This window comes from Trachypithecus francoisi, unplaced genomic scaffold (assembly GCF_009764315.1).
Source record: "Trachypithecus francoisi isolate TF-2019V2 unplaced genomic scaffold, Tfra_2.0 Lachesis_group14, whole genome shotgun sequence".
NCBI classification, from domain to species: Eukaryota; Metazoa; Chordata; class Mammalia; order Primates; family Cercopithecidae; genus Trachypithecus; species Trachypithecus francoisi.
The window spans coordinates 33111479-33131422 of NW_022681459.1; the positions used below are offsets into that span (position 1 = coordinate 33111479).

The following is a 19944-nucleotide window of genomic DNA, read 5'->3' on the forward strand; positions in this document are numbered from 1 at the left end:
GGGAAATTTCCAGGTAATTAATCAGATTCTTTGGCAGTTGCTTAGCACATATAGGGGACTCCAGGAGCTTTATGGTTTCCAGAGAAGTGCTCAGCCTCAAGGGGGACAGAGAGGGGAGGGGTGGACCCTGCATACCCACCCTCAGCCTACAGAATTCTCCTTCTCCTGCTGGTCTCATAGTGTGGGCTGAAATCTTTACTGCAGGCTGTGTCTTGGCCTCACTCCTGAGCTGGTCTGGCCATGCAGAGCTCTGAGGGGATTTCTGTGTGCATTTTGCAGAGAATCTGATGTCCTGTCCATGTGGTCGGTCATTTATTGTCCTGCCCAGAGGTGGCCAGGGAGTCACATGGCCACTGTGGAATTATCCTCAGGTTCTTCCGCTGTTGGATCCTGGCTCAGGAGTGATGTGGGTAATCTAGCACTCCAGGGGTGTCCTGTCCTTACATAGTTGTTGCAGAGTCCAGATGATAGATATAGTTCTAGTTCCACCTCTAGAGAGTACCTTTCGAGCCAATGCAGTGGCCCTAGTGACCCCACTCTACAGGTGACACCATGGGGCCTACAGATGTGCAGGGACCTGCCATTGCCTGTGAGTGGTGGTTCCCAGAAGAAACGTCACCCTTGTCATGTGCACACAGAGTGTTGAAAGATCCAGCAGATGCTGTGCGTTCTGACCTTGACTGTGAGCTCTTGGCATAGGGCACAGGTGCTGTGCCTCAGTATCCCCAGTGTGTGATCAGGGTCAGGTGCAGCTTGGATGCTGAAAGAAGTGTTTGCTGTGTAGCAGGATAGAAAGGCTCTCAGAGCATACGGGAGGGATATGAAACACATGTGACCACAAGGGAGGACGGCGTTTGTGGCAGTGACAGTGTTTCAGCCCAGAAGCATGGGCCAGTGTGTGGGAGGAAGCAAAGTGTCTGCATCTGTGTCACACATGCGACATCGGCCAGAGACGTAGCTGAGAAACACAAAGGCTGGAGGATTTGTACCTCAGTGTTAAGGACGATGCTGTAGAAAATGACACCTTTCTTTCCAGGTCTTAGGTGTTGGTCGCTGATTCTCCCTGCATGTCAGCATCCCCGTGTCACCCAGCTCCACCCCGTCCCAACGTGACTCTGTTCTTCCTCTCCTGGGTCCACATGTAGAATCAGAACCTGCTGCTCAGGTCCTTGATTCCCTCATTCCCCCCTCGGGACTGCCAGCCCCAGGGGAGAAATTCCTCTTCTCTGTGTGGCCCCTGCCTGCCTCAGTACCAGGTGCAAGGGGTGCAGATTGCCCATGACAGTAGAAACATGACTATTTGGAAGAAGAGGAGGCAGGTATACTTGAGGCTGCCTGCACACGTCTCTGTGATTTTGGGGGTAATACCAGGGCTTGGGACCGAAGATGCGGGTCACAGGACTTAGGGACTGGCTCTTACTGGTGCCCGCTGTGGATGCAGGGCCATTGTGCAGTGGTGGCTGCTGCACTAATGTCATGCTTATAGACAAAATAATATGAACCCAACAATTGTTTATCCAGACCCACTCTGGTCTGGGACATATTTCATGCTGGGAATTTGGCAGGAAGAAGACACTGCCTTCTTGAAGTGAGTTGCTCATCATGTGGATTCGGCTGTTCAGTAAACACTAGGTTTACAGACCCAGCAGACAGTACCTGCCACCTTCCACCTGAGCACTATCTTGTATGTTCACTGGAAACACGGATGCCTGTGATTCCCAGGTCCTTTTCAGCCAGAATTGACCATGTGGCTCAGGCCTGCTCAATGGAATGTGAGAGTGAATGGGTGAGGTGTTTCTTAGGAAAGTTTTGTAAAGAAAAGAAACCTATTGGATTCATCAGGCCCTCTTCCTCTTGGCTATAGGTGTGATAGCTGGAGCTGGAGCAGCTACCCTGAGGTCTTACATCAGCAAGGATGAAAACATCACCAACATAACAGGGATGGTGGAATAGAGAATGAGAAAGACTCGGTATTTTCATGTAACTGGCGGGTATTGTTGCAGGGAGAAATACGCCCTTAGCTATTTGTGCCTCCGTTTTTCATATATGTGCCTTTGTGGTATAAACACATTCCTGATCAAGTAGAAAACTAATGAACACAAGTCAATCAATTAATAAAATAATGACAGGCAAATAATCCTACAGTTGTAAACACTATGCAGACAACTAAAAGGAATTAGGCAGAAAATGACAGGCTGTCTGTTTTATAATAAGAGCCTGGAGACACCTAAATTGCAAGGTGTCTCTGGAACTGCTATCAGGACTGACAGAAGAAACGAGTCCCGGAAGCTGTGGGGGGAATGGCAGAGTCAGGCTCCTGTGGGAAGGCTCTGGTGTGTGTGACGATCCCAGAGTACTCGGCAAACCTGAAAGGGGTCCCAGATTCAAGTCAGTTTAAGCTCTTTTAGCTATTTTAATAAATGAATAATTTGGGGCAAGAGTCATGTGCAGTTAGGTGTGATGAGGGGAAATTTCCAGGTAATTAGACAGTTTCTTTGGTGGTTGCTTAGCACATAAAGAAAATTGTAAGACAATGCTGCTGGGACAGGGACAGGGGAGGCCCTGGTGGGTTAAGCTCAGCCTGCTGATCCCTCCCTAGTTCACTTAGGGCTGAAGACCCTCAGGGGAGTGGTTCCTGGTTCCTCCAGTCTTCCCGGTGCCCACCATGCAGCTCTGTGGGGACCCACACTGCTGCCTGTGCCTCTAGTCCTCAGTCAGCTGTCTGGGATTCCATGTGGGTGAGCAGCACTGCTTTCCTTGAAATTCTACAGATCTAGGACCTGGGAGCACAGAATCTACGAAGTGCACTTGACGGAGAAGGAAAGGAGCTGAGAGGGAAAGTGATAATCACATGGTCATTTGGGGAGGAGAGAAAAGGGAGGATCACAGAGGCCCTGGACCTGTAACAATAACATCTCTTGGGTCCAGCATGCTAGGGGAGGGAAAATCCTCAGCCCAAATTGTCAGGGTCCCTAAGGAGAGCCCTTCTCCCTGTCAGCTTTTTCAGCTACCTGTAGGGGGCGCGCCTGCCACACTCTGGGTTGAAAGGGAGGGGAAAGACTGTTGGTCACCAATGCAGGAGCCTAGCTCTCTAGAGACATTGTCCATCCTCTGAAACTGCCCGCTGGTCTCTGCAGAGGCTTGGATTTCAAGTGCAAGATGTTAGGGTTTGAAATGAATATTTTGTGAAAACCACGATAAAAATAAAAATCGGACACAAATTTTCTGTTGTTTGGACTGCAGGAGAAACAGGCAGAGTCAGTTGAAATGAAGGTCACGATCATCGCTCAGAGGGCGGCTGAGAGTGACATCAGGTTAAGGCTGAGGTTTCTGTTCCATGTCTCCATCTGTTCACGTTACTGTGAGTCACTGCCAGCTGCTCCCACTGCCATAGCTTGCAGCACAGTAATAGTCAGCCTCATCCCCAGCCTCGACCCTGCTGATGGTCAGGGTGGCCATGTTCCCCGAGTTGGAGCCAGAGAATCGCTCAGGGATCCCTGAGGGCCGGTTGCTATCACTATAGATGACCAGTACAGGGGCCTGGCCTGGCTTCTGCTGGTACCAGTAAGCATATGCATTCCCCAAGTTATCTCCAGAGCAGGTGATGCTGGCTGTCTGTCCTGGGGACACCGACACTGAGGGTGGCTGAGTCAGCTCATAGGAGGCCACAGAGCCTGTAAGAGGAGAAAAGACAGGTGGGCTTGAGAACGAAAGGCCAAGTTCTAAGACATTTCCTTACCTTTTGTACCTGGAATCAAGTCCAGATACTCTGTGGGCCCACAGTTCACTCCATCCCATTGATCTCAGCCCCCGTGGTTCAAGTGCATGTAAGGATGGGGACTTTGGACAAATGGGAAAATGGAAGACAAAATTCCCCAGAGCTCTGCATGGCCAGGCCAGCTCAGGAGTAAGGACAGGATGTCCCAGTCTACAGGGAAATTCTGCCTGCATTCCCCCTTGCTCATGGCAGGTGCAGCCTGTCAGGCATACCCAAGCCAGTGAGGATAGTGTGTGAGGGGGTGGATTTCAGCCCCACCAGCCCCTCGCCCTGCAGCAGGACAGGCAGGACCCTCCTGAGCTCAGAGTTAGGGCCTGGGGCTGGGTAGGTGGCAGGGACCCTAGAAGCAGCACCTGTGCAGTGAGCGAGGAAGCTGAGGAGGAGAGGCGTCCAGGCCATGGCTGACATGTCCCAGATGCTGCTTCTGAGGCCAGGCTGGGCAGGTTCCTCTCAGGCCTCTCTTATCCCCTTGCTGGAGTGAGCGGCCCATTATGCAAATCAGCAGAGTCAGGGGCTGCTGCTGGAGATTTGTGGTTTCTAGAAGGGCTCAGCACCAAGGAACACAGAGAGGTTGGGGTGGCTCAGTAAGACCCACCCTCAGTCCACGGGATTCTCTTTCTCTTGCTGGCGCCATAGTCTGGGCTGACATCTCCGCTGTAGGCTATGGTGTCCTGGCCTCACTTCTGAGCTGGCCTGGCCATGCAGAGCTCTGAGGGGAATTCTGTGTGCATTTTCCGGGGTATCTGATGTCATGCCCATGTGGTCATTCCTTATCTTGCCTGGAGGTGGCCAGAGAGTCAAATAGCAACTGAAGGATTATCCTGGGACCTCAGGTCCTCTCTCTGTTGGCACCTGGCTCAGGAGTAGTGTGGGTATTTAAGGACTGCAGGAAAGTGCTGTCCTTAAATGTTTTGTGGCAGAGTCTAGATGTGAGGTGAAGTTCTAGCTTCCCTTCTGGAGGGCACTTTTGAATGCGATGCAGTGACCCTGCCACCCCACTCTACAGGTGACACTATGCGGCAGCCACATGTGCAGGGACCTGCCATTGCTTCTGAGTGGTGGTTCACAGGAGAAACTTCACCCGTGGCATGTGCGCATGGAGTGTTGCGAGATCCAGCAGATGCTGTAAGTTTCTGGCCTTGGCTGTGAGTTCTCGGGGCGGGGACAGGTGCTGTACAGCTTCCGTGCTGGAAGAAATCTTTGCTGTCTAGCAGAATGAGGGGGCTCTGAGAGGAAATAGGAGGGAGGTGAAAGACACAAAACCAAAGGTGAGCTCCGTGGCAGTGACAGCATTTTAGCACAGAAGAGTGGTCCAACGGGTGTGGGGGCAGCAAACTATCTACACCTATGTCACGTATGCAACCTCGACAAGAAATGGAGCTGAGAAACACAAGGTTTGGAGAATTTGTACCTTAGTGGAAAAAATGCTATCTGTTCCTCTGGGTGTCAGGTGATGGTCACTGACCCTCCCTGCCTGTCAGCATCTCCTTGTCACGCAGGCCTACCACAACCCCAAGTGGCTTTGCCAGGTGACTCTCTGCCTCACCCTTGTGGCTGCTCCGCATTGGCAGCTGGAGGCTCAGGGGCCTCCTTGGTCCACGTGTGGATTCAGAACGAGCTACTCAGGCCTCCGATTCCCTGATCTGTGGACTGCTGACCCCAGGGGAGGAAATCCCCTTTGCTGTGTCACCCTTGACTGTCTGAAGACCAGGTACAAGGGTCTCAGCTTACCCGTGACGATATGAACATGATTATTTGACCAAGGAGAAGGCAGGTCCACCTGTGATTGCCTGCACATGTCTCTGGGTGATGGGTGATTATGGAGGAAATAAAAGGCTTGGGATGGAAGATGCGAGTCACAGGACTTAGGGATTGGCTTTTACTGGTGCCGGCTGTGGATGCAGGGCCAACGTGCTGTGGTGGCTGCTGCATCAATATCAGAGACAAAATAGCATGAACCACAACGAATGTTTATCCAGATCCACTCTGGTCTGGGATACGTTCCATGCTGGGAACTCAGCAGGAACAAGACACACCCTTCTTGAAGTGAGTTGCTTATCATGTTGGCTCCACCGTACAGTAAACACAGGGTTTACAGACCCAGCAGATAGTCCCTGACACCTTCCACCTCAGCATCGTCCTGTATATTCACTGAAGACACTGGTGCCTGTGATTCCCAGGTCCTTTTTAGCTGGAATTGACCTTGTGGCCAAGGACTGGTCAATGGGTTGTGAGATTCAGTGGGTGGGGTTCTTCTTAGGAAGTTTTTGTTGTGAAGGGGAGGAACACAACAGATTTGTGTGGCCCTTTTCCTCTTCAATACAGGTGTGATAGCTGGAGCTGCAGCAGCCACCCTGAGGTCTTACAACAGCAAGGATGACAAGAAAGCCGATGTTATAGGGATAGTGGAATAGAAAGAGACCCCAGTGTGTTCACGGTAGTGGTGGGTGTTATTGCAGAAGGAAATATGCCTCTAGCTGTTTGTGCCCAGTTTTCATGTGTGTGTTCTTGTGGTAAGAAAACATTCTTGACAACTAGGAAAATAACACAAATCATTCAATTAAGAAAATAACAATAGGCAAAGAACTCTATAGTTGTAAATGTTTTGCAGATAATTAAAAAGTTTTAGGCAGAAAATGACAAGCAGGCCATATTAGAATATGAGCTTGGGGATACTTTCATTGGGAGGTGTCTCTGAAGCTGCTGTCAGGTTTGAAAGTAGGAGCGAGTTCCTGGAGCTGTGTGGGAAACGGTGGAGTCACGGCCCTGTGGGAAGTGTCTGGTGCGTGTGAGGATCTGAAAGGGCAGTGGCAAGTCTCAGGTTCCAGATTCAAGCCAGTGTAGGCTCATTGTGCTATTTTAACAAATGAGCAATTTGAGGGCGAGTCGTGTAGTCAGGTGTGGTGACAGGAAATTTCCAGGTAATTAATCAAGTTCTTTGGAGAATGCCTAGTACATATAGGGGCCTCCTGGATGATGATGCTGGGCCAGAAACAAGGGAGGCTGAGGTGGATTCAGGCCAGCCCGCTGACCCCTTCCTAGTTCACCTGGGGCTGAAGACACTCCGGGGAGTGGTTCCTGGTTCCTCCCCTCCACCTGGTGCCCACCATGCAGCTCTGTGGGGACCTGCACTGCTGCCTGTGCCTCTGGCCCTAGGCCAGCTGTCTGAAATTCCATGTGGGTGACCAGCATTGCTTTCTCTGAATCATTTATTTAGGACCAGGGAGCATGCAATCTGCAAAATGCACTTGACAGAGAAGGAGGGAAGAGGCTGAGAGGGGGTGTGACAATCCCAAGGTCACTTGGGAAGGACAGAGAAAAGGATTACGGAGGCCCTGGACCCGTAACGATAACATCTGGGTGTCTTGGGACCAGCCTGCCAGGGGAGGGCATGGGAAAATCCTCAGCCCAAATACTCAGGGTCCCTCCCTATGGAGACAGCATCTCCTTGTGGGCTCTTCCAGCTGCCTATAGGGGGCGCGCGTGGCACACTCTGGGTTGAAAGGGATAGGAAAGCCTGTTGGTCCCCGGTGCAGGAACCAACCTCTCTAGAGGTATTTTACCGGCACATTGGTCTCCGCAGAGGTTTGGATTTCACCTGGCAAAATGTTTGGGTTTGAAATGAATTCTTTGTGAAAACCATGATACAAATGGAAATTTGATAGGATTCTCCTGTTGTTTGGGTTGCAGAAGAAATAGGCAGCCTCGCTTGAAATGAAAGTCATGGTCATTGCTCAGGGAGCAGCCTGAGAGTGACAGCCAGGTTGGGAGAGAGGTTTCTGTCTCATGTCTTCATCTGTCTGTGTCACCGGGAGTCACTGCGAGCTGCTCCCACTGCCATGGTCTGCAGCACAGTAATAGTTAGCCTCATCCCCAGTCTCAACCCCACTGATGGTCAAGGTGGCTGTGCTCTCCAAATTGGAGCCAGAGAATCACTCCGTGATCCCTGAGGGCCAGTGGCTATCACTGTAGATGACAAGCTAAGCGGCCTGGCCTGGCTTCTGCTAATACCAGAAAGTATGTTTATTCCCCAGTTTATCTCCAGAGCAGGTGATCCTGGCTGTCTGTCCCAGGGACACTGACATTGAGGGCGGCTGATTCAGCACATAGGAGGCCACAAAAGCTACAAGAAGAGAAAATGGAAGAGGAAAGGCTTGAAACTGAGGAGCTGACCTCCAAGAAAATTTCCCCTTGCCTGGCCTGGACACAGCTCCAGGATGAAAGAGCCCTTAGGGCCGTGTGAGCCCAGGAGTGCAGTGTGGGCGGATTTCAGCCTCACCAGCTCCTCCCTCTGCAGCAGGGTCATGAGCATCCTGCCCACCACAGGCAGGGCCCTGCTGAGCTCAGAGTCAGGTCCAGGCTGGACCCAGAGCCCCAGGGCTTGGCGGCTGGCTGGGACCCTGGAGGCAGCACCTGTGCAGTGAGCGAGGAGACCAAGGAGGAGAGCAATCCAGGCCATGGTTGAGGCACCCTTGATGCTGCTTCCTGAGGCCCAGGCTGGGCAGGTTCCTCCAAGACCTCTCTTATCCCATTACTGGAGAGAGCAACCCATGATGGAAATCAGCAGAGTTGGGGGCTACTGCTGGAAGAGCTTTGTAGTTTCCAGAGAAGGGCTCAACCCCAAGGGACACAGAGAGAGGAGGGGTGGGTCCTGCAGACCCACTCCCAGTGCAGAGAATTCTCCTGCTGATCCCCTCATCTGGGCTGATGTCTCCACTGTAGACTGTGGGGTCCTGGCCTCACTCCTGAGCTGCCCTGGTCATGCAAAGCTCTGAGGGGAATTCTGTGTGCATCTTCCAGGCAATCAAATGTCCTGCCCATGTGGTCATTCCTTGTCCTGTCTGGAGGTGGCCAGGGAGTCACAGTGGCAACTGTGGGATTATTTTGGGACTTCAGGTTCTTTCTCTGTTGGATCCTGGCTCAGGAGTGATGTGGATAATTTAGGAATCCAGGGATGGGCTGTCCTTTCCTGAAACATTTTGTGGCAGTGTCCAGATGTAGGTGCATTAGGAGCTTCCCCTCTGGAGGGCACTTTTCAGCCCAGTGCAGTGATCCTCGTGATCCCACTCTGCAGGTGACACCATGAGGCTTGCACATGCGCAGGGACCTGTTGTTGCTTCTGAGTGGTGGTTCCCAGAATCAACGTCACCCTTCTCATGTTCACGTGGAGTATTGAAAGATCCAGCAGATGCTGTAAGTTCCTGGAACAGGGTACAGGTTCTGTGCCTCAGTACTCCCAGTGTGTGGTCAGAGTCAGGTACAGCTTCCATGCTCAAAGAAATCTTTGCTGTCTAGCAGAATGAGGAGGCTCTCAGAGCAAACAGGAGGGAGATGAAACAAATGTGCCTACAGGGAGGATGGCATTTGTGGAAGTGACAGTGTTTTATCACAGAAGAGGGGGCCAGTGTGTGGTGGGGAAGCAGTGTCTGGATCTGTGTCAAATATGCAACATCAGCCAGAGATGAAACTGAGAAACACATGGAGAATTTGTACCTCAGTGTTAAGAACAATGCTGTAGATGAATGCCGCCTTCCTTTCTAGGTCTTGGGTGGTGCTCACTGACTCTCCCTGAGCATCAGCTTCCCCCTGTCACCCAGGTCCACCCCATCTCCAGGTAGCTTTGCCAGGTGACTCTGCATCCCCTGGTGGCCACTCTACACTGGCTACTGGAGACTTGGGGGCCTCCTGGGTCCAGGTGTAGAACCAGAACCTGCTGATCATGTCCCTGACTCCCTGATCTGTGGACTACTGGCCACAAGGGTGGCATTCCTCTTTTCTGTGTGACCCAAGCCTGCCTCAACACCAGGTGCAAGGGGTGCAGGTTACCCATGAGAATATGAACGTGAGAATTTGGAGGAGAAGGCAGGTCGACCTGAGGCTGCCTGCACATGACTCTGAGTTGTGGGTGACCATGGGGGATGATATCAGGGCTCGGCATGGGGGAGTGGGCTCACAGAATTCAAGGACAGCCTCTTTTTGCTGCCCGGTTTAGGTACAGAGCCAACATTCAGTGGTGGCTGCTGTTCCAAAGTAAGAGACAGAAAAACATGCACCCAACAAATGTTTATCACCACCCACTCTGGTCTGGGTCACGTTCCATGCTGGAAATTCAGCACGAATGAGACACAGCCTTCTTGAAGTTAGTTGCTCATCATGTTGGTTCCGCCGTTCACTAAACACTGGGTTTGCAGACCAACCAGATAGTCCCGACCACCTTCAACCCGAGCATTGTCTTCTATATTCACTGAAAAGACAGACCTGTGATCCTCGGGTACTTCTCTTTTTCTTTTCTTTTTCCATTTATTTATTTATTTATTTTATTTTATTTTATTTTATTTTGAGATGGAGTTTTGCTCTTGTTGCCCAGGCTGGAGTGCAGTGGCATAATCTTGGCTCATGCAACCTCCGTCTCCCAGGTTCAAGTGATTCTCCTGCCTCAGCCTCCTGAGTAGCTGAGATTACAGGCATGCGCCCCGACGCCCAGCTAATGTTTGTATTTTTAGTACAGATGGGGTTTCTCCATGTTGGTCAGACTGGTCTCGAACTCCCGACCTCAGGTGACCTGCCCGCCTCTGCCTCCCAAAGTGCTGGGAATAATTATAGGCGTGAGCCACCACGCCCGGCCAATTCCCAGGTGCTTCTCAATGGAGACTGACCGTGTGGCTCAGGCCTGGTCAGTGGGATGGGGGGTCAGTGGGTGAGGTTCTTCTCAGGAAAGTTTTGCTCTTGTGAAGGAAAGAAACCCACTGGATTCATGGGGCACTTTTCTTCTTGAATATGGGAGTGATAGCTGGAGCCGCAGCAGCCACCCTGAGGTCTTACATCAGCAAGGACAGAAACAAAGCCAACATCATATGGATGGTGGAACAGAAAGTGAGAAAGACCCTGGTGTCTTCCTGAAAGTGGTGGGTATTATTGCAGGGAGAAATATGCCCTTAGCTGTTTTGTGCATCTGATTTTCATATGTGTGCTCTTGTGGTTAAAAAGTATTGCTGACCAGTTAGGAAAATAATTAACACAAATCAGTCAATTAATAAAATAATGACAGGAAAGAACCTTACAGTTACAAGCATTATGCAGAAAATTTAAAAGATTTGGCCAGAAAATGACAGGCAGGACATGTTATATTAAGAGCCAGGGGATACCTTAATGGGGAAGTGTCTCTGCAACCACTGTCAGGACTGAAAGAAGGAATGAATCCCAGGAGCTGTGTGGGGAACGGTGGAGTTGGGTCCCTGTGGGAAGAGTCTGGTGTGTGTGAGGCTTTGAGAAGACAGTGGCAAACCTGAAAGGGGTCCCGGATTCAAGCCAGTTTAGGCTCACTGTGCTATTTTAATAAATGAGTAATTTGGGCACAAGAGTCTTTTGTAGTCATGTGTGATGAGGGAAAATTTCCAGGTAATTAATTGGGTTCTTTGGTGGCAGCTTAGCACATGCAGGGGCATCCAGGATGATGCTGCTAGGCCAGAAAAAGGGGAGGCGCAGGTGTGTTCAGCTGAACCCAGTGGCTTCTTCCTAGTTCACCTGGGACTGAAGACACTCGGGGGAGTGGTTTCTCTCCTCCACTCAGAGTCCATGATGAAGCCCTATGGGGAGCTACACTATTGCCTGTGACAGCTGCCTGGGGCCCCCTGTGGGTGACCAGCACTTCTTACCCTGAAATTCTACAGATGTAGGACCTTGGAGCACAGAATCTGCAAAAAGCACTTGACAGAGAATGACAGGGACTGAGGGGTGTAACAATCCAAAGGTCACTTGCGATGGAGAGAAAAAAGGAGGACCGTGGAGGCCCTGAACCTGTAACAGTCGCCTCTTCTGAGCATCTTGGGACCAGCCTGCCAGGGGAGGGCATGGGAAAATCCTCAGCCCAAATTTTCAGGGTCCCTGTTGAGACAGCTTCTCCCCATAGACTCAGCTGCCTGTAGGGGCTGCTCTTGCCACAGTCTGGGTTGAAAGGGAGGGGAAAGACTTGGCCACCAATGCAGGAATCAGACTCTCTCGAGACATTTTCTGTCCCCTGAACCTGTGCGCTGGTCTCTGCAGAGGCTTGCATTTCAAGTGGCAAGATATTTGGACTTCAGATGAATTATTTGTGAAAACTACAATACAAATGGAAGTCTGACACCATTCTCCTGTTGGCTGGGCTGCAGGAGAAACAGGCAGTCAGTTGAAATGAAGGCCATGTCATTGCTGAGGGTGGGTCAGAGCGACAGCCAGGTTGGGGGAGAGGCTTCTGTCCTGTGTCCCTATCTGTCCATGTCACTGTGAGTCACTGTCAGCTGCTCCCACTCCCATGATCTGTAGCAGAGTAATAGCCTTGTCCCCAGCCTGGTCCCTGCTGATGGTCAGGGTGGCTGTGTTCCCTGAGTTGGAGCCAGAGAATCACTCAGGGATCCCTGATGGTTGACTGCCGTCTTCATAGATGACCAGCACAGGGGCCTGTCGCGGCTTCTGCTGGCACCAGGAAGGATATTTATCCTCCAGCATATCTCTAGAGCAGGTGATCCTGCCTGTCTGTCTCGGGGACACTGACATCGAGGGTGGCTGAGTCAGCTCGTAGGAGGCCATGGAGCCTACAGAGAGAGAAAAGAGGAAAGTCTTAAAACTGAGAAACTGACCTCCAAGAAAATCTTCCCACATGCCTGGCCTAGACACCGTTCCAGGGATGGAAGGGCCCTTAGGGCAGTGTGAGCACAGGAGCACAGTGTGGGGGATTTCAGCCGCCAGTCCATCCACCTGCAGCAGGGTCATGAGCATCCTGCCCACCACAGGCAGGGCCCTGCTGAGCTCAGAGTCAGGGCCAGGCTGGACCCAGAGCCCCGGGGCTTGATGAATTGCTGAGACCCTTGGGGCAGCACCTGTGCAGTGAGCAAGGAGGCAAAGGGAGAGAGGGAAAAATTGGGGACTGGGGAGTCCGGCCTGACTCTATACCAGTGTAACACACCCTGCCCTGCTCTGCCCAGTACAGCGAGGCTACAAATGTATTCCAGGGAGGTGGGGCAGGTGCAATTACTATAACCCTGACTGAGGATTTAAATGCCTTTCTGTGAATCAAGGTTTTTGGAAGAAAGGAGAGAGCAGAATGAGCTGTAGGTCCTCTGCAAAGTGTCAAGGTGCAGAGAAACGTTTGTGGCCCCCTATAGGAACCCAGAGTTCCTGTGTATTTAAGAACCAAGACTGATGCTCTTTCCACTCAATAGAAGAAACTACAACTCACTGGGAATACATGATGTTTCTGGCACTAAAGCTTAATTGTCCACTTGCATCATCACCATCATCATCACCACCATCATCATCACCATCACCACCAGCGTCACCACCACAACCATCGCCACCATCTCTATCACCACTGCCATCGCCACCACCACCTCCATCACTACCACCATCACTACCAACTCCATCACCACCACCACCTCCATCACTACCACCATCACTACCAACTCCATCACCACCACCACCATCACCATCACCAACTCCATCCCCACCACCACCATCACCATCGCCATCATCACCATCACTACCAAGTCCATCACCACCACCACCACCACCACCTCCACACCATCACCACCACAACCATCGCATCATCACCATTACCACCACCATCACGTCCATCACCACCATCTCTATCACCACCACTATCTCTACCACCACCACCATCACTTCCATCACCATCATCTCTATCACCACCAACTCCATCACCACCACCACCATTACCACTGCCATCATCACCGCCATCATCACCACCATCTCCATCACCACCACCTTCATCACCACCTCCTCCATCACCACCACCATCAACACCACCACCTCCATCACGACCTCCATCACCACCACAGCCATCATTGCCATTATCATCATCATCATTATTATTATCACTATTTTAGTTATTTTATTTCATCACAAAGGTTTGGAGTTTCTGGTGGGAGGATTTCTACAATAGCCTGGTCTGGAGTTTCGATGAAAGGTGAAGCCCATTCCCATCATGCAGAAAACATGCTCTTGGCCGAGCCTCTTTCCTGTATTCTTTCTGAGGAAGAACAGTATTCTAAGAACTCTGCCCCTCATTCAGATGCCTCTCAAGTTTCTCTTTAATTTATAGGGTCCTTTTATCTGTATTATTTAATTAGAAAAAAACCCTTAAAGTCAGTGTATGCTTCCCCATTTCTCAGAAAGTTAAGTTGAGAACAGAAAGACTGAGTTGCTCAAGACAATAGAGAAAAGCAATGGCAAATCCAGGAGTTAATCCAAGCGTCCTGAATTTGCATTCTGCGTTTTGAGGATCAGGGCTTGACCAAGGCAGGGAAGGAAGGGGTGTGAGGGTAAGGCTGGCAGCAGCACTGTGTCCACCTGGTACACTGCTGTCTCCCATCATGGCCTGGGCATCATGAGGCACTCACCTCAGCCTGCAAGTGGTGGGATCAGCGGGGCCGTGCCCCAGGCTAGAGCTGGATAATCTGTGGGAATTGGGGTGGGGGCCTGTGTTGGCACTTTACACGGCCTGGCTTAGTTCCTGCTCCTTCTCTCTGTTCTGTAGCCTGCCCTATTCCTTCTGGAGCAGGTGGGGCACAGGTATCTCATGGCCACCTCTGTTGGGAGCAGCTGAGACTTTAGAAGACCAAAGAGCCTGCAGGTTCAGGAACATGTGTGGCTCACTCTCAGCAACTTCTAGGCTGAGTTCAGGATCATGGCCAGGCTTAGGGTCCTATGGAGGTTGAGCCTGAGGTCAGGACCCACACCGGTGCAGAGGGTGAGGAAGAGAGGGGTGGAGACACACCCAGAGCCCTGCTTCCTGCAGCCCACAGATGCAAGCAGGAACCTCGCAGGTGCATTTTCTAGTTAAGGGCTCATTGGTGCCTGGTGTCTCAGTTTCCTTGGGCATGGCCTGAGGTTGCCACTGCTGAGTGACCATCTGCCAACAGCAGGGACCAGCAGGAAGATCCCTATAGGATGCCCTTCTCTGCAGGAAGCAGGAAAGCATCTGGCTGGGCTAAATTTCATTAGAGCTCTTCCATCATGGCAGGAATAGCTTTTTTTGGTAGCCTAATTGACATTTACTCTAGAGAGGGATTTGCCTTCTTTGGCTGCAGTGCTTCTGACAAAACCATTATCCCTGAACTACACAATGCCTCAGCCACCGTGACGGTATTCCACAGGGGGCTCTGTTAAAGGAACTGATGTAATGGCAAATGAAGGGCTACCATGAGCCTGTCCTCATAGAATTCAAGTGTTTTGCCATCATCCCCAACATTCTGAGGCATGTGGCTCAAATGAATGTTTTAATGGCTGTTAGAAGACTGATTTACTATGCCAGTGAGGTGGCAAGGGCATGTAGGATTGGGGCTATGTCTTCCGGGATGGGGTATATTTTGTCAGTCAGTGGCTAATATGTGGCACTGCTCCTCCCACAGCCAAAATTCATGGTCCAGGAATCAAGGAGTGAGCTGGAGTGGTTCCACTCATTAATGTCCATAGTGACCTGCTGAGAAAAATTTACATCTTCTCCCTTGACATTCTGCTCAGCTGGACTTGAGGTCTCAGTTGTTCGGCCAGACCCCAATTCACTGCTGACTTCCCCTTTGCAGAGCCTGACTGGAGGGCTGTAGGGAAGGATGGCCTGGGGCCAGATCCAGGTGACCTGGGCCAGACCTGTTCATGGCTTTGTTTACAGTCCTCCTGGGGCTGGAAGAAAAGGAAGACAGAGTTTGGGAAGGGGTTTGTGTCTGTCTCACTTCCCCATCTGCCTGGGTCAACATGGATTGAGTACTGCTGCTGCCACTCAGTTGACATTAATAGCCTCATCCTTGGCTGGGTCCCACTCATGGTCAGGGTGACTGCCTTGGCTGATCTGATCTAGACCCTGATAATCACTAAGAGACCCCGAGGACTGGGAGTGATCTGTATATATGGCCAGCACAGTGGTCTGGCTTGGCTTTAGCTGGTATTAATGATCATAATTTTCCCCACTGTATTTCCACAACTGGTGATCCTGGCCATCCGTCTCAGGGACACTGACAGCAATGACCGCTGTGTCAGCTCATAGGAGGCCATGGAACCCGTGAAAGAGGGGAGAAGAGAGGGCTTGAAGATGAAGAACCTATTCCCAGAGGATCTCACCCTGAGGCTGTGCCTGAGGTGAGCTCAGGATTCTGGGCAGTCTCGCGTCAGTGGTAGCTGAGCCTAGGGCAGGGCCTGGGGGCAGCACCTGAGTAAAGAGTGAGGAGGGGGAGCAGATGAGGGGTCCAATCCATGGTGAGATACCTAGAGCTCTGTCTCCTGAGCCCACAGCACATCTGGGCTCCCCAGGTGTCTCTTACCCTCTCTCAGGAGGCCCTTTGGGGCAGTGAGTGAGTGGTGTTTATGCAAATGCACATCCTCTTGGACTTCTCATTGAGGGATGTCACTCATAGCAGCTGTGGGGGCAGCACAGGAGACCAAGGAGGAAGAGGTGGGTTCCTCAGCTTCCTCCATCTGCTTCTCTGGTCAGAAAATCAGCCTCAACTTCCAAGGCCCCTGGTCACAGTCACCATCCCAGGGTTTGGCCACACAGCCACTGTCCCAAACCTCTCTGGTCTGTGTTCTGTCCTGGACCAGGCTCAGCAGGCCTGTTGACCTTCCAAGAGCCTGGGCTGGGGCTGAGCTTGGCCCTGCTGAGAGATCATTGATGACACCTGACTCAGCAGCAGGTGGACCAGGACCCATCGTCTTCCTCTTCTTTGTCCTCTCTGGGCTCTCCAAATTCACTTGGTCCCTCCTGGTCATTTCATCAGAATGAGGCTCTGAGTCATTAGGATCACTGGTAGTCTTTCATATGTGGCAGTTTGTTTGCTTGGTGAACAACCACCTGCTTTTGTGGATGCATCCCAATGTCTAGTCTCTTCACATTTGGTGTTGCTTTTTCTGTGACATTCCCCTTCCTCAAAGCAGGCTAAAAATTGGCATTCTTAGTTCAATTCTTTACTGTTTTTCTCATCACTGTATTACATAAACTCGAAAAAGTAGCAGAAACCCAGACCGAACTGAGAAGTCAACTTTATAAGCTCCTTGTTCTCTGTCAGAGTCCCAAGATCTCAGTATGTACACAGACCATGAGCTCTGGAGGGTGGGTGGTCCCTGGTCCCTCTACCCACGCAGATTGTGTCACTGAGACAAGGATAGCTCTGGAGTCAGAGCTGTGGCTTAAGGCAGGTGAGAATCCCTGTCCCTCTGGAGAGCGTCTCCTCAGGAGGCTGGAGACGCCCACCCAGGCACCAGGGCCCTGAATGTCCCACGCCACCCACCTGAGACTCCCCTGAGCACAGGAGCTGCCCACTGAGTCACAGTGTGCCTGGAGCTGGAAGGAGAGGCAGAGGGAGGAGGGGTCAGGCATCTTCTGGAAGTGCCCAGACAGAGGGCTCAGCTCCCCAGGACACTGCTGGACAGGGAGGGACGAGGCCCTGAGATTGGCAGGAGGCTCAGGCACACATCCTAGGAGAAGGACTAGAGCCCTGGGAGCCCTGTATCCTCACACTGCTCCCCTCCTAGAGCACCTCAACCTCGGGGTGTCTCCTTGGGAATCTCAGCCCTATGGGAGCTGCCCAGACTGACACCTGGGCCCTGCTCCTCTGGCTGCATTTCCCAGGAGAGGCCCTCACTGTGCCGGGGCTCATGTCAATGTTCTGAACTGACACTGTGTGAGTCTCACCCTCAGAACATGGTCACTGTAGCCAGAAACAATAGGATGGACTGTGGACAGTCCTGTGGACCCCCCAGGGCTTCTTCCCTCTTTAAACGACACCTGGGAAGCCGCAGCCTCTGCCCTGGCTGCTCCTGGCTGCAGCTCTGCTGCCCCCTGCTGGTAGTTGAGACTCAGTCCAGGAGCATCCCTCCTACAGATGACTGTGTAGCACCTGTCACCTGGGAAGGTGGGGAGCAGGGAGTTTGGTCTCACTCTGTGCCTATGTGAACCACTGTGGTCTTCTCACACAGCACAGAAAGATCCTGTGTATCATTTCAGGGAGGTGGGGAAGGTGCAATTCTGATAACGGTGTCTCAGGCTGAAATGTTATTTGGTTCATGTTTTTTGATTGTAGACTGGAGAAGGCAGGATAACCTGTTGCTCTTCTGTGATAAACATAAAAGTCCAGAGAAATGCTGTGTCACCCTACAGGAACCCTGAATTCCTAAATATATAGGAACTAAGACTGATGCCCCCCACTCTATAAGAAAAGCTGCATTGAGGCCAGGTGCGGTGGCTCATGCCTGTAATCCCAGCACTTTTGGGAGACTGAGGCAAATGGATCATGGGGTCAGGAGTTCAAGCCTAGCCAAGATGATGAAACCCCGTCTCTACTAAAAATACAAAAAACATAGCCGGGCATGGTGGTGGGTGACTGTAATCCCAGCTACTCAGGAGGCTGAGGCAGAGAATTGCTTGAACCTGGGAGGCAGAGGTGGCAGTAAGCCTAAATCATGCCACTGCACTCTGGCCTAGGCAATAGAGTGAGAATCCATCTCAAAAAAAAGAAAAGAAAAAAAGAAAAAGAAAAGCTGCATTGGAATTGGTAACGTGATGTTTCTGCCGCTATACCTTAGTTGTGCACTTAAATCATCATTATCATCATCCTTGCCATCTTTTCCTCTATTATTTTTGTTTCATCCACACCATTCATAGTTTGTGGTGGGAGGATTTCTACACATCATTGTGTGTTGTTTTAAGAAAATTGGAACATCCTGCTAATACACCTGGGAACATGCATTTCCGCATTCCATAAAACGTTTCCTTTGCTGAGCTGCTTCCATGAATTTCCACAGAGATGAACAGGACTCCACCAACCGGGCTCCACTCTCTGAGATTCACTTATTCCATCTTTAATTAATAGATCCCTTTCATGTCTTTCAGGAATTTTTTTTTTTAAAGAAAAGAGTTTCATAACCATATGTATAAGCCTTCCAGTTGTAAAGATAAAATTGAGGCCAAGAGAACTAATGCACAGGGTAACAGAAAAATTTGGCAAGAACAGCAGTTGTTTTTGTACCTTGAAACTTTGTTCAATGTGTTTCTTCCCTTTGTTAATGTATTTTGTAGATTCTTTGGGACATTGTATGTACATTTAGAATCCTGTCATGTGCAAATAAGGATGATTTTACACCTTCATTTCCATCCTAGATACCTATTATTTCTTTCTTTGCCTAAGCACTTTGACTAAAACTTCTGTACAATGTCAAATAGTAGTTGTGAAGGCTGGAGTTCCTTGTTTTGTCTCTGATCTTAGCAGGGAAGCTTTAACTCTTCTACCATTTAATGTGATGTACACTGTAGCTTTGGGTAAAGGCCCTTTATCAGTTTGTGGAAGTTTCCTCCTATTCTGAATTTGCTGAGGATTCTTATCAGGAAAGTGTGGTGAATTTTGCTAAATGCTTGTTCTGCATCTACTCAGATGATCACATGCTTTTTCTGTCACTCTGTTAATATGTATTACATCGATTCATGGTCTTATGTAGACCTATTCTTGAAATCCTGTATTCCTCTTATGATTGGATTTGGTTTGTTTTTATTTTGTTGAGGATTTTTGCATGCTTATTCTTAAGGAATATTAGCCTTTAGTTTTTGGTTTTTTTTTAATTATATTTTTCTTTTTTGCCTTTTGTATAAGGCTAATGTTAGGTTCTTAACTGCTAGAAAGTGCTTCCTCCTAATCTGTTTTGGAAAGAGATTGAGTATATTGGTATCATTTCCTCTTTTAAGTCACTATCAGAATGGCCAGTGAGGGGCATCTGGTTTTGAGCTTTTCGTTTTTGGGAAGTTTCCGTTACTGATTTAATTTCCTGATCTTCTATGCTTTCGTTAATTTTTCTATTTCTTCTCGGGTCAGATTGGTGATTGTGTTTTACTATGCATGTGTCCGTATTGCCTAAGATTTGGCATACAATTGCTTATGTGTTTTCCTATAATAATTTAAATTTCCATAAGGTTGGTAGTTTTGTCCCAAATTTCTGATTTTAGTTCTATGTCTTCTCTCTTATGATCTTATTCAGTCTACCTAACAGTTGTTAATTTGTTGCTATTTTTAAAATACCAGCTTCTCATTCCATTGATACTATTTAAAATTTTTTTCTTCTCTATTTTTGTGATCTCTGTTCTAATTATGATTTCCTTCCTTTTATGGGCTTTGGTTTAGATTTTCTTT

The 19944-nt window shown here is 50.1% G+C and overlaps 1 protein-coding gene across 17 annotated transcripts in view; it reads right to left on the reverse strand.

The window, feature by feature from the left end:
* Positions 1 to 8259, reverse strand: part of LOC117096565 (immunoglobulin lambda-1 light chain-like) — a 40314-nt gene extending 32055 nt beyond the window's left edge. For 4 of the 17 annotated variants that reach the window (XM_033234011.1, XM_033234005.1, XM_033234015.1 and 1 more), the window contains exons 1-2: positions 4132 to 4269; positions 3405 to 3674 (exon numbers count right to left, since the gene is read on the reverse strand). In XM_033234011.1, the coding sequence (XP_033089902.1) occupies positions 3405 to 3674; positions 4132 to 4186 (325 nt within the window). In that variant the 5' untranslated portion in view covers positions 4187 to 4269. Of the gene's footprint in view, positions 1 to 532; positions 537 to 1004; positions 1025 to 1343; positions 1346 to 1750; positions 1759 to 3370; positions 3675 to 4131; positions 4270 to 8191 lie in introns of those variants that run through there. The other 13 variants (XM_033234010.1, XM_033234006.1, XM_033234007.1 and 10 more) reach the window with 11 other exon arrangements.
* Positions 8260 to 19944: the final 11685 nt, after the last annotated feature.